This window comes from Mustela putorius, unplaced genomic scaffold, assembly GCF_011764305.1.
Source record: "Mustela putorius furo isolate JIRA1106 unplaced genomic scaffold, ASM1176430v1.1 tig00003909_pilon_pilon_pilon, whole genome shotgun sequence".
NCBI classification, from domain to species: domain Eukaryota; kingdom Metazoa; phylum Chordata; class Mammalia; order Carnivora; family Mustelidae; genus Mustela; species Mustela putorius.
In genome coordinates, this window is record NW_025422057.1 from 7,176,462 (window position 1) to 7,191,655 (window position 15,194).

General features: G+C 54.7%; 1 protein-coding gene across 2 annotated transcripts in view; it reads left to right on the top strand.

Annotated features, from left to right (window-relative positions):
• Nucleotides 1–15,194, top strand: part of FAM53B (family with sequence similarity 53 member B) — a 72,906-nt gene that overhangs the window by 4,375 nt on the left and 53,337 nt on the right. For both annotated transcript variants that reach the window (XM_013055717.2, XM_013055718.2), the window contains exon 2: nucleotides 3,578–3,632. In XM_013055717.2, the coding sequence (XP_012911171.1) occupies nucleotides 3,578–3,632 (55 nt within the window). The remainder of the gene's footprint in view (nucleotides 1–3,577; nucleotides 3,633–15,194) is intronic.

Here is a 15,194-nt window from a genome sequence, read left to right on the forward strand (position 1 = left end):
GGAGCCCAGAGGGGACCTTGATGTTGGGCTCAGAGAAACCCGACAGCAGCCAGCGTATGCCTGCGCCTGACATCTTGGGAAGCTGTCAGGAGAGCTGGCGAGGGGGGGCCCCAGAAAGGTCAGGGACAGGGCAGCTCGGAGGGTTTTGGAAGCAGGTGCTCGAGGCAGGCTGGGGGACCCCCACTGGGTAAAGCAGCCCCCTCACTTCTTCAGTCTAGGCTCAGAGCCCCAGAGCCAAGAGGACCTGGTCGGCCACGCCAGCGTCCCGTGCCCGTCTCTCGTCAGCAGAGATGGAGGCGTCGTCCCGCTGAGAAGCTGTGCGGTGCGGAGGGAGGAGTCCCAGTGTAGGAGTTGGTGCTGAGGACAGTAGGAGGTCACCCACTTTCACGTGCTCCATGAGAGAGTGGGGATGGAGCTCACTGAGAACAGGGGACGCGGAGGTGTTCCTTCACGTCGTGAGATCTGAGTGTGAGTGATTGCTGCCCTCTTACTCCCCAGCTGTCCGGCGGGTGCTCTCTCCCCTTCTCCACCGAGTTTTGACTTGGCATGAGCCCATCGATTTGGGGAGGTGGCAAGTTCTGCCCAGTGAAAGTCTGTTTCCATTGGCCCTGCATTTGCTGGGTGAGTGGCGGCAGGAGCTAGATAAGCGTGGGCAGACAGGTGGCCATCGCTGTCGGTCACCAGATAGTCACGTGGTGCCTAGTCTGTGTTGGGACAAGATGGCAGCCTTAAGAAGCTTCATTCTCAGGGGCAGAGAATAAGCACAGAAGCAAAGGAACGGACGCAGGCGGTGCGGACACTAAGAGGAGAGTGTGGGTGGGGAGGGTGCCCTTTGGCTGGGATGGTCAGGGAAGGTGGCCTGGTGAGGAGCTGGTCATGGAGAGACCTGAGGTGGCAGCACTGCACATGTCTCCTGTGCCCAGGCTTGGCTCTCACGGGCCGGGTGGCTGTGGGGGGAGGGGTAGCCGGGTTCTGTTCTGGTGGCTGTGGGACGTCACGGGAGCAGAAGAGCAACTTCAGCTGCCTCTGGGTTCTGGGTGGAGAATGAAGGTGGGCCCAGGACACAGGCCCCGGGACCAGCTAGAAGGCTGGTTCGGTCTCCTCGTGGAGGGTGGTGGCTCGGAGCAGGGCTTTGGGGGGCAGTGAGAAGCACTCCCATTTCAAGTGTGAGTCCTCCAGCCTGGGAAATGAACGGTCTGCAACCAACAGGGCCTGATCCTTGCTGAGGGAATGAATGCATGAGCCAGGAGAGCCTCGGAGTCCCTGTGGCTCGGCCCGGTGCTCCCCTCTGTAGGCCCAGACCCCAGCCTCTCTGGTGCCCACACAGGTGTCCGCAGTCCCTGGGAGGGCCCGGATCTGGAGGGCCCCACCTTGCCCCTCTGTCTGGAGCACACCGGCTTTGTGGAAGGACAGGTCAGCGGGCTGGTTCCCTGGCTCACTTCCTATTGTCTGTAAACCCCAAGCCCTCCTCGGTGGGCCTGCGTGCCAATGCTGCAGACAGCTGGCTCCGGGATCCTTGCTGTCTTCTGCTTTCCCCGGCCCGATCTGGGTTTGGGTTTCTGTGGGCCACTGGCCTTGGCTCACTTGGCCACCTGCCCCCTCGACCCAAGTGTGGGCTGGGGACTCTGGTTCCCCAGCGGGTATTTGCTTGGCGCCAAGGTGCTCTCGCAGTGAGAGTTGTCTCCCTTGGCTGCCAAGGACCCTGGCCTTGGCAGAGCCCGACTCATGACTCTGCACCATCCCCCTGGAAGCAGAGCCTGCCTGGCGTCCACGGGCTGTGTGCTTGGTTGTTTGGGGCTACGTGGCGTGGAGGTAGGCTCTCAAGTCATTGTCACCCATTCTCCATTTGGTGGCTTGGCTGTGGGCTTTCTGTGAGGATCCCGCTGTGTCAACCACGTCAGTTGGGAGGGAGGCAGACGCAGCCGTCTTTCACTTTTTCCAAATAATTCCCCGGATGACTGTGAGTGGGATGGTTCAGTCCAGGAGGACAGCCTGTCTTGAAAACACAATGAGTATTTGAAGCTGAGGAGGGCACCAGAGCAGGCCCGCCCCGGCGCCTTGTTGCTTGTAGGCGTCTTCTGGTCCTTGAGAGGAAGCCAGGGCTGACCTCTTGCACCCCAGCACCCTGGCCTGGGCCGTCTCCTCTCTGGTCCCACACTCCCTGTAGTGTAATGGTTTGTGGGACTGTGTCCTCCGTGAACTGTGAGCTTCCTGAGGGCCCAAGCAGGCCTCCTTCACCTCTGTGTCCCAGGCTGGGCAGGAAGGACCCTTAGCAACGAGGCTGGTGAGCACATGGCTGACCAAGAGCAAAGGTCTCTGAATCAGGGAGCTGGGGACAGGCACTCGCCACCCTTTTATCTGGGAGGGCCGGGCGTTCCTAGTCACCTCCGCGCTTCTCCTTCCAGGCCCCAAAGCTCCAGGGCCTGGGTTCCCACCCACTTCTCAGACAGGATGCCCGCGTGTCCCTGGTATTTGGGGCTCCTCTCAGAAGTCGGAGTTCTCTTGGACAGGCTGACTCCTCTGGGACAGAGAGCTGCTTCCCCCGTCATGGGCTCAAGCCGTGGTGCAGCCCGCATGTGAATAATCACCAGTACTTAGGAGTGGGCGAAGGAAGGAAAGAGGGAATGAGTCTTAGGAACACTCGAGACAGACCTTTCTTCCTAGAGCCCCAGTGGGCACCGTCTCCGCCTCACTAGAGGTCAGAACAGGCCACCTGACCCATGCCTCAACTAGCGCAGGGGAGCCCAGAATGTTCTCTGTGCTCAGGTTACTGTGTAGCCATGGAGCAGTGCCTAGTCTTGGAGCCTAGGACCCAACTGGCCTGTCCCTTTCCCAGTGGCCGTAGCATTTTGTGAGGCTCGGTGTGGGCCTTGAGGGGAGGCATGGGATCTTTATGGTGGGAAGGGGAGCCATTGTAATACGGCGCCAAGGAGTTCAAAACCCTAGCTCTCTGCTGCAACCAGACATAACCTCTGAGTTTCTGTTCCAGTTCAGGGAGAGTGCCTGGGGGGCCTCCTTGTTGCAGCAAAGCAGCTTTGCACGGTGCAGGGCCCCCCGCTTGCGCTCTAACTGGTGCTTCTGTGGAGAGGATGAGTTGCTGTTCTCCTGGTGTCTCCGGGGAGGGAGGGAGCTGGGGTGGCAGACGTGCCTCTGCTTCTCCCTGGGGGCTCCTCCTGTCACCAAGAGGCCCCCTCTTCTCCCAGCCTGCGCTGTGGGGTGGCCTCTCTACAACCCAGCTCGGTGACCGTGTGCATCACACCTCCTCCCGCACCCTCCTCCCCAGCACTCACATGGAAAAATCCCCAAGTGTCAGAAGTCGTGGCGCTTTCTTGTGTGTGTTTTGAAGCTATTAACTTGATGAACTCCATAACTCACTGGAGACTTTGGACGGAGAGCCCAGGTCTAATTATGGGCAGATGTTGCCTCTTAGAATGCTTTTTTCTCCTTTCCCTAATCTGACGTTGGCAGAAGGCAGTTACCCCTTTAATTGTGACTTTAGCGAGGGATCAGTGCAGGGTCATGTACAAACGTGCTTCTTATGACTTGAAGAGTGAATAGCTTTTCTGGTTGTTTTCAGCACACGCCAAAGAAGATGAGTCAAGGACCGACACTTTTCTCTTGTGGAATTATGGGTGAGTAACCAAGGTGGCTGTGGAGAGTCATTCTCTGGTCCTTGCACCAGGGCCTGAGTCCCCCAGGTGAGATGCTGGAAGCCCTTTCTGGACACAGGCACACACAGCAGCCATGGGGTCTCTTCTCTGTGCTTGAGCAGTCTCGGGCCCGGCCGTGCCAGAATGGCACCCGGGCTGTGGGGCTCAGGGAGCCGGTGGGCCCTGGGGTGTGGCTTACAGCTGTCATCTCCAACCATAACGTTGAGAGTTTCTGTCTGGTTATTAAGGTAATCATGTTCACTTTGATACATTGGGACGACGTACCATAGTGTAAAGTATAAAATAAAAATCTCTTCTAGTCCCAGTACCCGGTGAGAACGCCTGCTAATATTTTGGTGTATTTTTAATGTTCTTTGAATTTCTTACATGGCCAAGTCCACAATGAATGAGCGATTGTATAAAATTATATACAAAAAACTTTTTGTCTTCTGGTTTCACTTAGTAGTCCTTACTCCCATTTCCCCCAGCGCGGTAGCGTTGGCCCCTCCGTATGGTTTAATGAGTGTGTAGTAACACACTAGGTATCAGCGGGTGCTGACCGATGCCACTGTCTTTTGTTTGTTGAGAGGAATGGCCGTGTTCTGTTCGCCATTGTGATGAACAGTGACTACACGTCTAAGTCTTTGTCTTTTGTCGGCCTTCTGGATTATTCCGTAGGAGTTCCCGGGAGTGGCTTACAGAGGCCGGGGGCAGGGACATTTTGAAGGCTCTTGCTTCATATTGTTGACCTGCTTTCCAGAAGGGTTGTCTCAGTCTCCGGTGCCCATGCAGGTGTGAATTACTCTTTCTCCTAAGGGGGAGGCTGAGATGACTGTATTGATTATGTTGATTTTTCTGAGCTCCAGATGATCGGGCACTATCTCTCCTTCCACTGTCTCCCCATGGCTCCCGCCCACCATGGGGACACCCTGCTGCACGAGTTTCTGGAATGTTTGTACCGAGGCAGCAACCAAGTTCCCGTGGTGGGTGACTGCTGTAGGCCTTCCGATCCCAGGCCTGTCTTCACAGGACTGTCAGGTCTTCCTGCCTCTTTTCTCAGCCTTTGACTCTGTGTGCAGTGTTTTCTTTGTCTTCTTGAGACTGTCTGGTAGACGGGGTGGTGATGGCAGAGGGGTTGCTGGGTGTGTCGCAGTAAGCACCAGGCTCCTTCCTCACGACGCTGTCTCTGGGACGCTGCAGCAATTCTGCTGTGGGGCCGCTGAGGCCGCCCCATTCGCATAGGGGGACACCAAGAGCTCGTGAAGCGACTCCCCACCAAGCTGCCTTGGCAGAGTTGGGCCCAGGTTGGGGGAGAACAAAGATGGTTTGCTTCTTAGTCCCAAGCCACAGCTTGGTGGGAGAGCCCCAGGTGGTCGGTCCTCTTGATGCTGCCCCCCAGAGGACGTGGAAATAGCGAGATCCCCTGGCCTTGGTTCCCCCACCACGACACACTTCTGAAGCCTGTCCCCACATGGGGCTTGACTGAGCCCCTCTGGTGGTTAACGGCTTTCAACAAACCCTCAGCGACTTAGCCACGTGGCTCAGAGGCTTGCCTCACTGCCTGCTTCATGGGCTGGGCTCGGTTTTGTGGTGGCGAGACTGCCTTTGTCCCGCCAGGAAGCAGAGGGAGGCTCCTGGGCACACTCAGCCCCTCGGGCCAGCCCGGACTTCAGCTCCGTACCCTGGTGGTGGAGGCGCCGGAGGTGCCGGGCTTCATTTCAAGGCTGCCTGATGTACGCTGGCCCCAGGGCACGGCCAGGGAGCAGGGGAGCGGCCCCGGGCGGTGGGGGGTCTGCCGAGCCCTGTCGCCTGCCTCCTCGGCTGTTCTCTTCTGTTGGCCAGCCCCTCCTTGATCTGGGGAGACCCTTGCCCCTTTGACATATGCTTTTCGTTCCCCAGGGTTCATTTTGGCGGGTTGTTCCTGTAGGTGTTTATTGAAGATCTACTATGTTGTCAGGCACTTGGCCCAGAGGGGAGAAAGTCAGCCCCTGCACTCAAGAGGGCTTCTGTCTAGTGGAGCCGAGAGAGCGAGAAACAGAATTCCCTGTGGATTGGGGTCCTCAGAGCTGAGGGCAGATCAGCCTTCCTGAACCCCAGTCTCCTCCTCTTGCAGATTGTAGTTTCTGGTAGGATTTAAAGAGACAGCAGCACACAGAAGGCACCAGCTCAGTCCCTTCCCAGGCCTTTGTGCTGGTGGAAGCTCTGGGGACTGCTCTGGCCATTTTACCCTGCGCATCGAGGTGTGGCCCCACCTGCACCGTGAATGGGAGGGCGTCCGAGGCAGTGAGGTCTCACCTTCCGCTTGCCTGCTTTTTAATGGCCCTGGGAGGGTCTAGCTGGACTTTTCAAGAGGCTTTTGAGCCTTTCCAGGACTGGGCGATACTCAGCCAAGACAAAATGTCCCAATACTATAATCACCAACCCCCGTCTGTCTCCCGGAGATAATGAACTCATGTTCTGGCCCCGATTGGTGGAATTCTCCCGTGATTGCTGGGGGCAGGTTGGCCCCATGACTGAGGGCGTTTCCCTCCCAAGCGCCCACTGCAAGGGTCCTAGCTGGAAGTCAGGGCAAGTTTGAGTTCCCTGAGCATTCTGAAGAGAATCCAGGCAAGCGCATTGGAGTGGGGAGTGTAGCGGCCTGTTTGCTTCCTCTTAAAAAGCCACCCTTCCCAGGAGCCCAGCCTCCCCTACCCTAAGTTCGGGAACTTGATAGAAAGAAGCAGTTTAATGCCTTCCCAGAGTAGGGGAGAGAACAAAGCCAGGATGAGGGGTGAATGGCAGAAACAGGGCACAGTGGGGCCCGGCCACCGCCCAGCCTGCTCTGTACCAGGGCCCAGCACTCCTTATTAGGTTGTGAGCCCAGCCCGGTCCCTGAAGGGCTCTTTGTAGCAGAGACAGTGTTTGCCTCTCGGTTTCCTTTCTCCCCTCCCGTAGCATCCCGAGAACGCTTTCTGTGCGGAGCGGTGATTTCCTCTGCAAGTGGCTTCTTTGGGGAAGGGCCACGTACATGGCTGGTTCCTGTGTTCTTAACACGGGAAGCCTCGGTCAGGTGGCAGCTTCAGGGCCGTGGCCTGTCCCCGGTCAGCTGGCCTGGCAGGCGGGCCAGCGCTTGCTGCTGGCCGTGATCTCTAGTAGGTAGGGAAGGGGGCGTGGCCGCACCTGACAGAAGCGCTCTGCGCTGGGAGAGGCAGGGGCTCCCCCCTCCCAGGTCAACAGTCACTCGCCCTGCACGACGCTTCTTTGCGCTGACCCAGTGGCACACGTGTGTCAGTTTAATCTTTTTTGGTGAAGCAGGGCAAGCGGGGTGAGAGCACGCTCCGCTCACCACCCTTGGCTAATTGCACCCATTAAATGAGTTCCGTATCGCGGGGACAATGGACACTACACATTCCATTTTCTTCACCACTCAGGCGAGGAGAGACCTGGAAATCAAATACTATGTGAGGAGGCAAATGCGATACCAATTATTGCAGAAGGGCCACTAGGAAAAGTCGTGTAAATACAAGTCAATGAACAGAGAACAAAACAATTCATATGCTAAAAAAAAATTGCATGGAAACCCATAATTACTTTAGGAGTTATGGTAATAAATTATTTATTAATGTAAATTATTTCACAGGCAGAGAACATAGAGAAACTTGAGCAGAAGGATCATGCATTATGTATAAAAGGGAATTGTAAAAATATTATAGCTGTCCTGCTTGTGCTGCGCTGGTTCAGGTTTGTCAGCATTTTAATTACAAGCCCGTACTTTCTGTGTTTAATTACTTGGCTGTTAAATTCTGCTCTGTACATGAAAGGGTTGTTCCCGGGGGCACTCTCTGTATTAATTTCTACAGGGTAAACCAGTTGGCCGTGTTGGGCTATGCAGGACGGAAAGATTTCACTTTGAGATTTCATAGCTTTTGGTCTTTTCACTCTGTCACTTGTTGAAAGTGGAATGCAACGGCCCCTCGTATGAGAAAGCTGGCATTCGGAGGTGGGACATTTTCGGTTTCTTAGAGCGGGCATGTGACCGAGGCTGAAGGGACAGTCACAGCAGCCGCTGAGCTGCCCAGGCCAGTTTCTGGTCTCCGCTGCTGCTTCCGTCTCTCGGGGCTAGCCATTTGGAATATGACCATTGGACCAGAGCCTCCTGTAAGGAACAGGTTAGTAACTGAAATTGGCAAAAGAGAGCTTTGTTTTCATTTTTAAAAGTACATCCCTATAGAGGCATGCAGAAGAATGATTTTTTTTAAATTTACTTTTTATTTTTTATTTATTTTTATTTATCGTGGGCATATGTGTGATTTTTTAGTCCCTAAGGTAGTTTAAGGTTTGTCTACAGAGAGTGCTCTAAATGACCCCTCGCACCGTGCATTGGTTTCTGACAGTGTTTCTGGAATAAAATACAGGCTGGAAGTAGGTGCAAAGTGTAGTTGGCACAGGATGGCTGTTTACAGTGTCAAGTGAAAAGGGAGCCTCCCGGGCTGCCTTCTCAGCCAGGCTGGCCTGCCTTGGGGTGCGGAGGGGTCCCAGTGGTGCCAGAGGGAGGGGAATGAATGACAACTGCCGGACTGACTTCGGGAACCACCCAACACGGTGCATTGCCAGGTGGAGAGGGGCAGCCTGGCCCCACTGCAGGAGCGTGGCCTTGGGACCGCAGACTGTGCTGTTGGTGGGTGCTGTGGCCCTGGGTGAGGTGTGACGCTCTTCTGAAGCTCGGGCTCCCCACTCATGTGACCGGGTTCACCGCGATGCCCCACGGTTGAGTAGCGTGCGTGTGACGTATGCTGTCTGCCGCCTCAGCAAGGAGCCCGGCAGGGCGTTGGTTAATCACCAGTTAAGACGCGTTTCTCGGCAGTTTCCTGACCCGTTCTCCCGGCTGCTGGCTCTCTCCTCAGCTCTGCTGCGTGTTCATCTCGGAGATGAATTGCAGGCACGTACCCATTTCTGATGCTCCGCATGTACCCACAGCCAGGACGGGGGTGCCAAAGAGGGTGGGCAAAAGTGACCTTTCTGGCCCCTCACAGCTCTGTTGTCCATTGGGGGTACCGGCCCCCTCCACATTCCTGGATGCCCCCGGGGTCAGGGTGGGCACCCTGCCTCATACAGGGGGGGGCGACTGAGGCCCAGGTTCCTAATGGTGAGTCTGGTGTGTTTTTTACCCCTCTATTCTGTCTATTGGGAGATCCCACCACGTCTCTTTTTGTAAGAACAGCAGCTTGCCAGAAGCTCTGGCAGCTGCCATGGGCCACCCCTACCCAGCTGGTGAAGGCAGGGTCCTGGTTACCACTCGGAAGGTTAGCAGCCTCTCAGCCTCCAAGGCAGGCTCCTTGCTTCCTGGATGGGGCTGGTAGCGTGTCCTCTCCTCTCCAGTCATCCTCATGCCCTGTCCTTGCACCTTAGCCGAGGAGCTTGGTGTCCTGTGTCCCTGTCCCTGAAGCAAGGACGCAGCTGACATTTTATGGTTCATCGCTATCGAGAGGCACCACCGGAGGCGAGGCCTGCTCAGGCAAAGCCTGAGAACCTTTTCTTCCTGACATAGCTTTGAACTCTCTGTTCTGATGACACAGGGAAAGAGGCACTCCAGGGGGCCAGGGGCTCTGAAGTTCATTTAAAAATCAGTGACCCCCGGTGGGATAGCGCAGGTCATTGTCCTTCATGGTTTTCCGTGTTCTTTTTTGTAAGATTGGCTTCGTAAAGCCGCCTTCAGAAAGATCTCTTTCCATTTCCCACTGAAAGGGCTAGGGAGCTTCTACCCTAACAGCGAGCATAGAGTCTGCAGTCCTGAGGCCGAGTTAGCACTAGCCAACCCACAGGGCGGGGGAGAGAGAGAGAGTCATCATCAGCCCAAGTAGATAGGTGTGAAGTCCAAGAATGAGTCAGCCGGTCTTGATGGGGCTGGAGGCTCGAGACCCAGGCTGAGAGGCTGCAGGAGTCCAACTTCTCCGGTCTTTGCTTCAGGTGCTTGGCCTTTTCTAGAAACCACATTCTGCTGTGGTTCTGTCACCATAAGGTGGCCTGTAACACACAGCACACAGATGTCCAGGGCTGTAAGTCTCCTGGCTTTTGAACAGAAGAAGGCTGCGGTCCCCTAAGAATCTGGGCCCCTGGGAATCTCCCTTCAAGTTTAAGGGTAGGAATGGAAACAAGAACATTTGAAGTCAGAGGCTATTTGTGCTTCTCCGAGTGTTTTCTTTCTTTGAGCTCTAGATCTGTGTACTCAGCAGCCTTCTGAACTTCCCCAGTCCGGGGGCGGCAGGATGGGTGCCTTGTGAGCAAGGCTGGGGATCAGGGGTTTTGTTCCCACGCGTGTGAGCGTTGGCTTCTCCCATGCCTCCCAAGCTGGTGTGAGTCTCCAGAGACCTCAGGCTCAGATGTCAAACCTCACGTTGTGGAACCTGGGAGGTCACCTAGTCGGGCCGTCTGTGAGAGACCTGGATGGTTGGTATGCTTTTGTATGAGTTTGCGTGGTTTCTCTTCCTGTCTCGAGGTAGAGCTTTGTGGGTGCTTACCACACACACACACACACACACACACACACACACACCTGTGAAGAATCTCAGTCTTGTGAAGATAGGCTCCCCGGGGAATGGAGCAACAGGAGAGGACAGGGGACTGCCCGGAGGGGGTGTGGCTGGGGCTGGCGCGCGCAGGCTGTGGGCCATCATGCTGGGTGTCCTAGGAGGAAGGAGGGAGCCTCAGACTCTTCCCCTGGCTTCCCAGGCCTCTTCGCGTGGCTCTCCACCAAGAAGGTGCTGGGCAGCTTGGGCCCCCGCCCCCTTCTGTGAGAACGGGCCCTCCAGGGATGTGAAGGGTTAAAAGGTTCCTTCTCGGGGCACCTGGGTGGCTCAGTGGGTTAAGCCGCTGCCTTCGGCTCAGGTCATGATCCCAGGGTCCTGGGATCGAGTCCCACATTGGGCTCTCTGCTCAGCGGGGAGCCTGCTTCCCTCTCTCTCTCTGCCTGCCTCTCTGTCTACTTGTGATCTCTCTCTGTCAAATAAATAAATAAAATCTTTAAAAAAAAAAAAAGGTTCCTTCTCTGTCGTTCTGCTTCTTATTACCGGCTGGAAACAAAACAGACACCAAAGCACCAACTTCTGATGGTGGTCTGAATCCAAGTTTGTAGAAACTGGAAGGGTCACGCCTTCAGGGGCGTCCTGGGTGTGGCTGGATGGTTTGAGTGAGAGCCCCCCCACTCCCCTACCCCCGACAGAGGCGTGAGAACCCCAGCGCTGGGGCAGCCTGCAGGAGCAGTTCTCCATACCTTTGAGTTCAAAGAGCCCGAGGAGCTTATTCAAATGCGCCCCCCCCCCCACCGAGATTCTGTTTACCAAGTAAAGGACTGGGCCTGGGAATCGCATTTTATCACCCCAAGGGGCGCTCCTGCCAACCCAAGGGTCACAAAACCACACTGAGGAAAACCCGTGCAGAGGGTATAGGTTCCCGCCCCAGCCAGACCCCCAGAGCTTGGCACCCAGGGGCACAGGAGCTGAGCCTCGGCTGAAGATGCGTCCAACACTGTCCTTGTCACGGTGCTGCCGCTGGCAGAGCCCGCTGTGCCCTCGCAGGCCCTGCCCCAGGCGACTGTTGGATTCTTAGAATAGCTCTGCAAGGTCGTTCCTATCTGTCTCCCTCATTTTATAGATGAGGGAAATGAGGCTCTGAGAGAGTCAGTGACTTGCAGAGTGAGGTGCAAACGCATGTCCACACCCTCCCACCATCCCAGGTGACCCCTGCTCCGTGGACTCCCCAGGTCTGTGGCCATTGTCACTTCTGACAGAGTTATTGCTGTCTGTGCAGAGTGGTATTGAATGGAGGGGCGGGGGTGTCCTGTATCCTCTCCTCGGAGCCCTGCCGGGGCCCTTTGTCCGGAGTGACGTCAGGGCCAGAAGTTCGGGGCTGTTTGCCATGAAAAAGTAGCTTCTATTCCTGTTTCTTTTGTCTGGTGACCTGACCCAGCAAATTGCTTTCTGTTCCCTGAGCGAAGGGGGAAAACACAAGGGCTAAACATAGCCTCGATTGTTTTTACTTTTCTGATATAGTACTTCTTCAAGTGATAAAGATAGTAACAATTAAAATATTATCTGCCCCTCAGACAGACCAAGTGGCCACCTGGCTGGTGTTGACACACAGTAGCAGCACTCGGTGTTGGACAGGGCTTTGTGTTTCCAGACTATCTTAGACCTCACACTGCCAGCCACACTCCCAGCCGCTTCGCACGCAACTGTCCATGGCCTCGGGAAAGTGGGAAGTTGAAGGCAGAGCCCCCAGGGTGGACCTCACTGGCCAAGGAGGGGTTACTGGGGCCAAGGATAAGGGGCAAGTGGCGCTCATGGCGTCAGATAACCGCCCATGGCCGGCTCTGCAGCTTTTATCTGCACATTATCTGTTCCTTCCTCTGCCCACCACCGGCTAAAGTCTGCTCTGTGCCAGGCTCCACGCTGGGCACTTGTGGGCTGCGCTGGGTCAGTGCTCAAGAGCTTATGGCTCCGTGGAAGCAGGCGTGTAAACAGATGATTAGGGTTCAGTTAACATCTGAGCCATAAGATTGAAAGTCAGTCCAAGAGCTATGGGCGCCCAGTGGCTAATGTGGAAAAGGCACATGAACAGAGAAGGTGATGTTGGAGTTGGCTCTTAAATGATGAGGAAGAGATTCTTGCTGGAAGGATAGAGGCAGGAGAACAGTGCAGGCCTATACAGAGGTGTCAGGGCTTGAAAGAGCTGGTGTTTGGGGGCAAGCTACAGATTGACTGCAGACACTTGGCTCTCGTGTTCAACCAGTGGGCCTGGTGGAGAACTGAGTCTTCGTCATCCCCAAGGCACAGGAATCTTACTGCTAAGGTCATAGAGGGTCATCCTTACAACAGAGCAGAGTGCTTCCCACAGGCAGGCAGGAGCCCGTTAGAGTAGCCATCCAACCCCAGGCCCCCCGGGGATTTTGACAGTCGACCCAAACAGACGGAGCTTCCCCTCTTGCGTGTAGATGTTGGCTGTGCGCGTTCCCACAGCTGTTTCGTGAACATTCGTTTGATAAGGAATCTTTTTCAGGGCTGTGTACCCCCAGACCAGAAGGCGTGTGCTTCCTGGGCTCTTCCAGGGATCGTCCAGGATGGTTTCGATTCTGCCTGCTTCTTGTCTGACTTCTGATGTCACAGGAGGTTCGCTGTGCCTGGAGTAGGGTGAACAGGGCAGGCGGCGAGTAGATGGGTCTGGACGGCAGGTCGAAACTTTTCTGTTCTTTCTTGGAGGCCACAGGCTGCTGTATGGGGACGGACATGACAAGTGTGGGCCTCGGGAAGTTCTCTGGAGGCAGTGAGTGGGTGAGCCTGGAATAGGGAGGCCTGAGGGCCCCGTCAAGAAGCACCAGGATCACGGGGTGGCCGTTGGGGAGGAAGGGCACTGCCAGGTGAGGGGGACTGAACCTTCATGCTTCACCGGCTCCGAGGTCCCCTTTCTTTTCGTGACTTCCCTGGAAATGGGGTCAGTTCCGGGGCAGGGAAATTAAAATGGAATGAAAAGTGGTGTCCTTTGGGGGTGGGATCGGTTCTTTTTAATTTCAGGGTTTCCCAGGGCCTGGGATGGAGACTGCCTGTAGTGACCCTCGGGTTCCCGAGGCAGGACCACTGTGGCTCCAGGTGGGGACCCTCACTGCTCTGTGGCTGGGCCTGCTGGGTCCTTCCTTAGCCACATTCCTGGCCCATCTGGTGCCTTAGTGCCTTGTCCCAAAAGAGAAGTTGGTGGCCAGCGTTATTCTAAGGGAACTCCCTGAAAGACCGAAGGAGCAAAACCCAGTGGAGGTTGGGCTCATAGGCCCTGACCCTGGCACAGCACCGGCGGCTTAGTGGCCACGTCCCCCACACATGTGGAAATATATTTGTCCTGAAAGAGAATGTAGAAACTGTAGCAAAACAAACAGGAAATAAATAAATAAATAAATAAATCAGCTGGCTCTCTCCCATTCGGTTATGAACATTTTGGTTTATTTTCTTTTTATTTTTAAAAGACTTTATTTGACAGACACACAGCGAGAGAGGGAACACAAGCAGGGGAGTGAGAGAGGGAGAAGCAGGCCTCCTACTCAGCAGGGAGCCCGATGCGGGGCTCCATCCCAGGACCCTGGGATCATGACCCAAGTGAAGGCAGAGGCTTTAACCCACTGAGCCACTCAGGCGCCCAGTTTACTTTCTTTTAATCATCACATATAACATACATATTTTACAAAATAGGGATCATGCTATCTATACAGTTTTTCTATCCTGTTTCTTTAGGCTTCGAATTACATAATTAACATTTCTCCATCTCATTAATATTCTTTGGAACTGTACTGTTTTCATGCTCCTTATTATTCCCTGATCGTTTATGTCACCAGCCCGACTGGAGGGCGTTTTAGTTGTGTTTATAATGTTGTCACTCGTATCACTTTTTCTTTTTAAGATTTATTTATTTGAGAGAGAGCAGGAGTGAGAGAGCATGAGCAGGGGGGAGGGGCAGAGGGAGAGGGAGAAACAGCCTCCCCACCAAGGAGGGAGCCTGACCCAGGGTTCAATTCCAGGACCCTGAGATCATGACCTGAGCTGAAGGCAGACACGCTTAACCAACTGAGCCACCCAGGCGCCCACTTGTGTCACTTTGAAGAGCATCATTACACAAATCTGCCCTTTTTTCTGAGGATAACTTTTCTTCTTGTAAATCAGCTAACAGTGACTCAGTTGATGTTAGCTTGTATTTCTTTTAATTTTACCTTATTATGAGTTTGCTGATCTTTCAATTGCTGACGAATGTCAAATTGAAAGTGTTTTAGAAGAATCACGGCTGCTCTAGGGGCAGTGAGTAGTGAAGACATATTTTGAACAGCATAAACGCTACTTGTGAAAACGTAGCTTATGGAAATACTTTATCAGATTTTGTTAAAGGGACACGCATGGAGACCTGCTGTGTACCAGGGCCCAAGAAGATTCCTGGAGGAGGTGAATTGTACACTTGTGACTGTCCTGTTTTCTTCCCAACTGGTTTAAGGAAGAGCCTCTCCCGCATCTCCAGCTTCTGAGGCAGTATCCTGGGGAACAGCCTCTGGGCGGTTCCTCCTGTGTCCCCTGTCCAGAGTCCCAATCCTTTAGGCATGTCTCAGGACTGTGGCAGGGTGGTCTGCGTGAAGAAGCAGGCACATTTAGCCCCGATTTGGCTCATCTTGGCTTGGAAGGCTCCTTTTGAGCCTCACTGGTCATTCCCTTTGAACCTGTCCAGTAGCTGCGGACACTGAGCACAGGGTCAGTCCCTCGCTGTGTCTTTCCGTGTCTTTTAAGAAGTGGCCCCCGATTGAGGAGATGGACTTGTGGTCCTTGCTGACTGGTGCACTCACATGGGTTTCACCATGGTTTGTCTGAGTGGATAGCCCATTTTGCATGACTCAGAAGGTCACTGAGGGCAGCCCCGATGTTGGGCTCCCCTTCGCTGTGGTGTAGTGAAGAGAGCAGGGCACTGGCGTGGGCCAGCCTGGGTTAGCCTCCAGACGATTTTTTTTTTTTAAAGATTTTATTTATTTATTTGACAGAGAGAGAT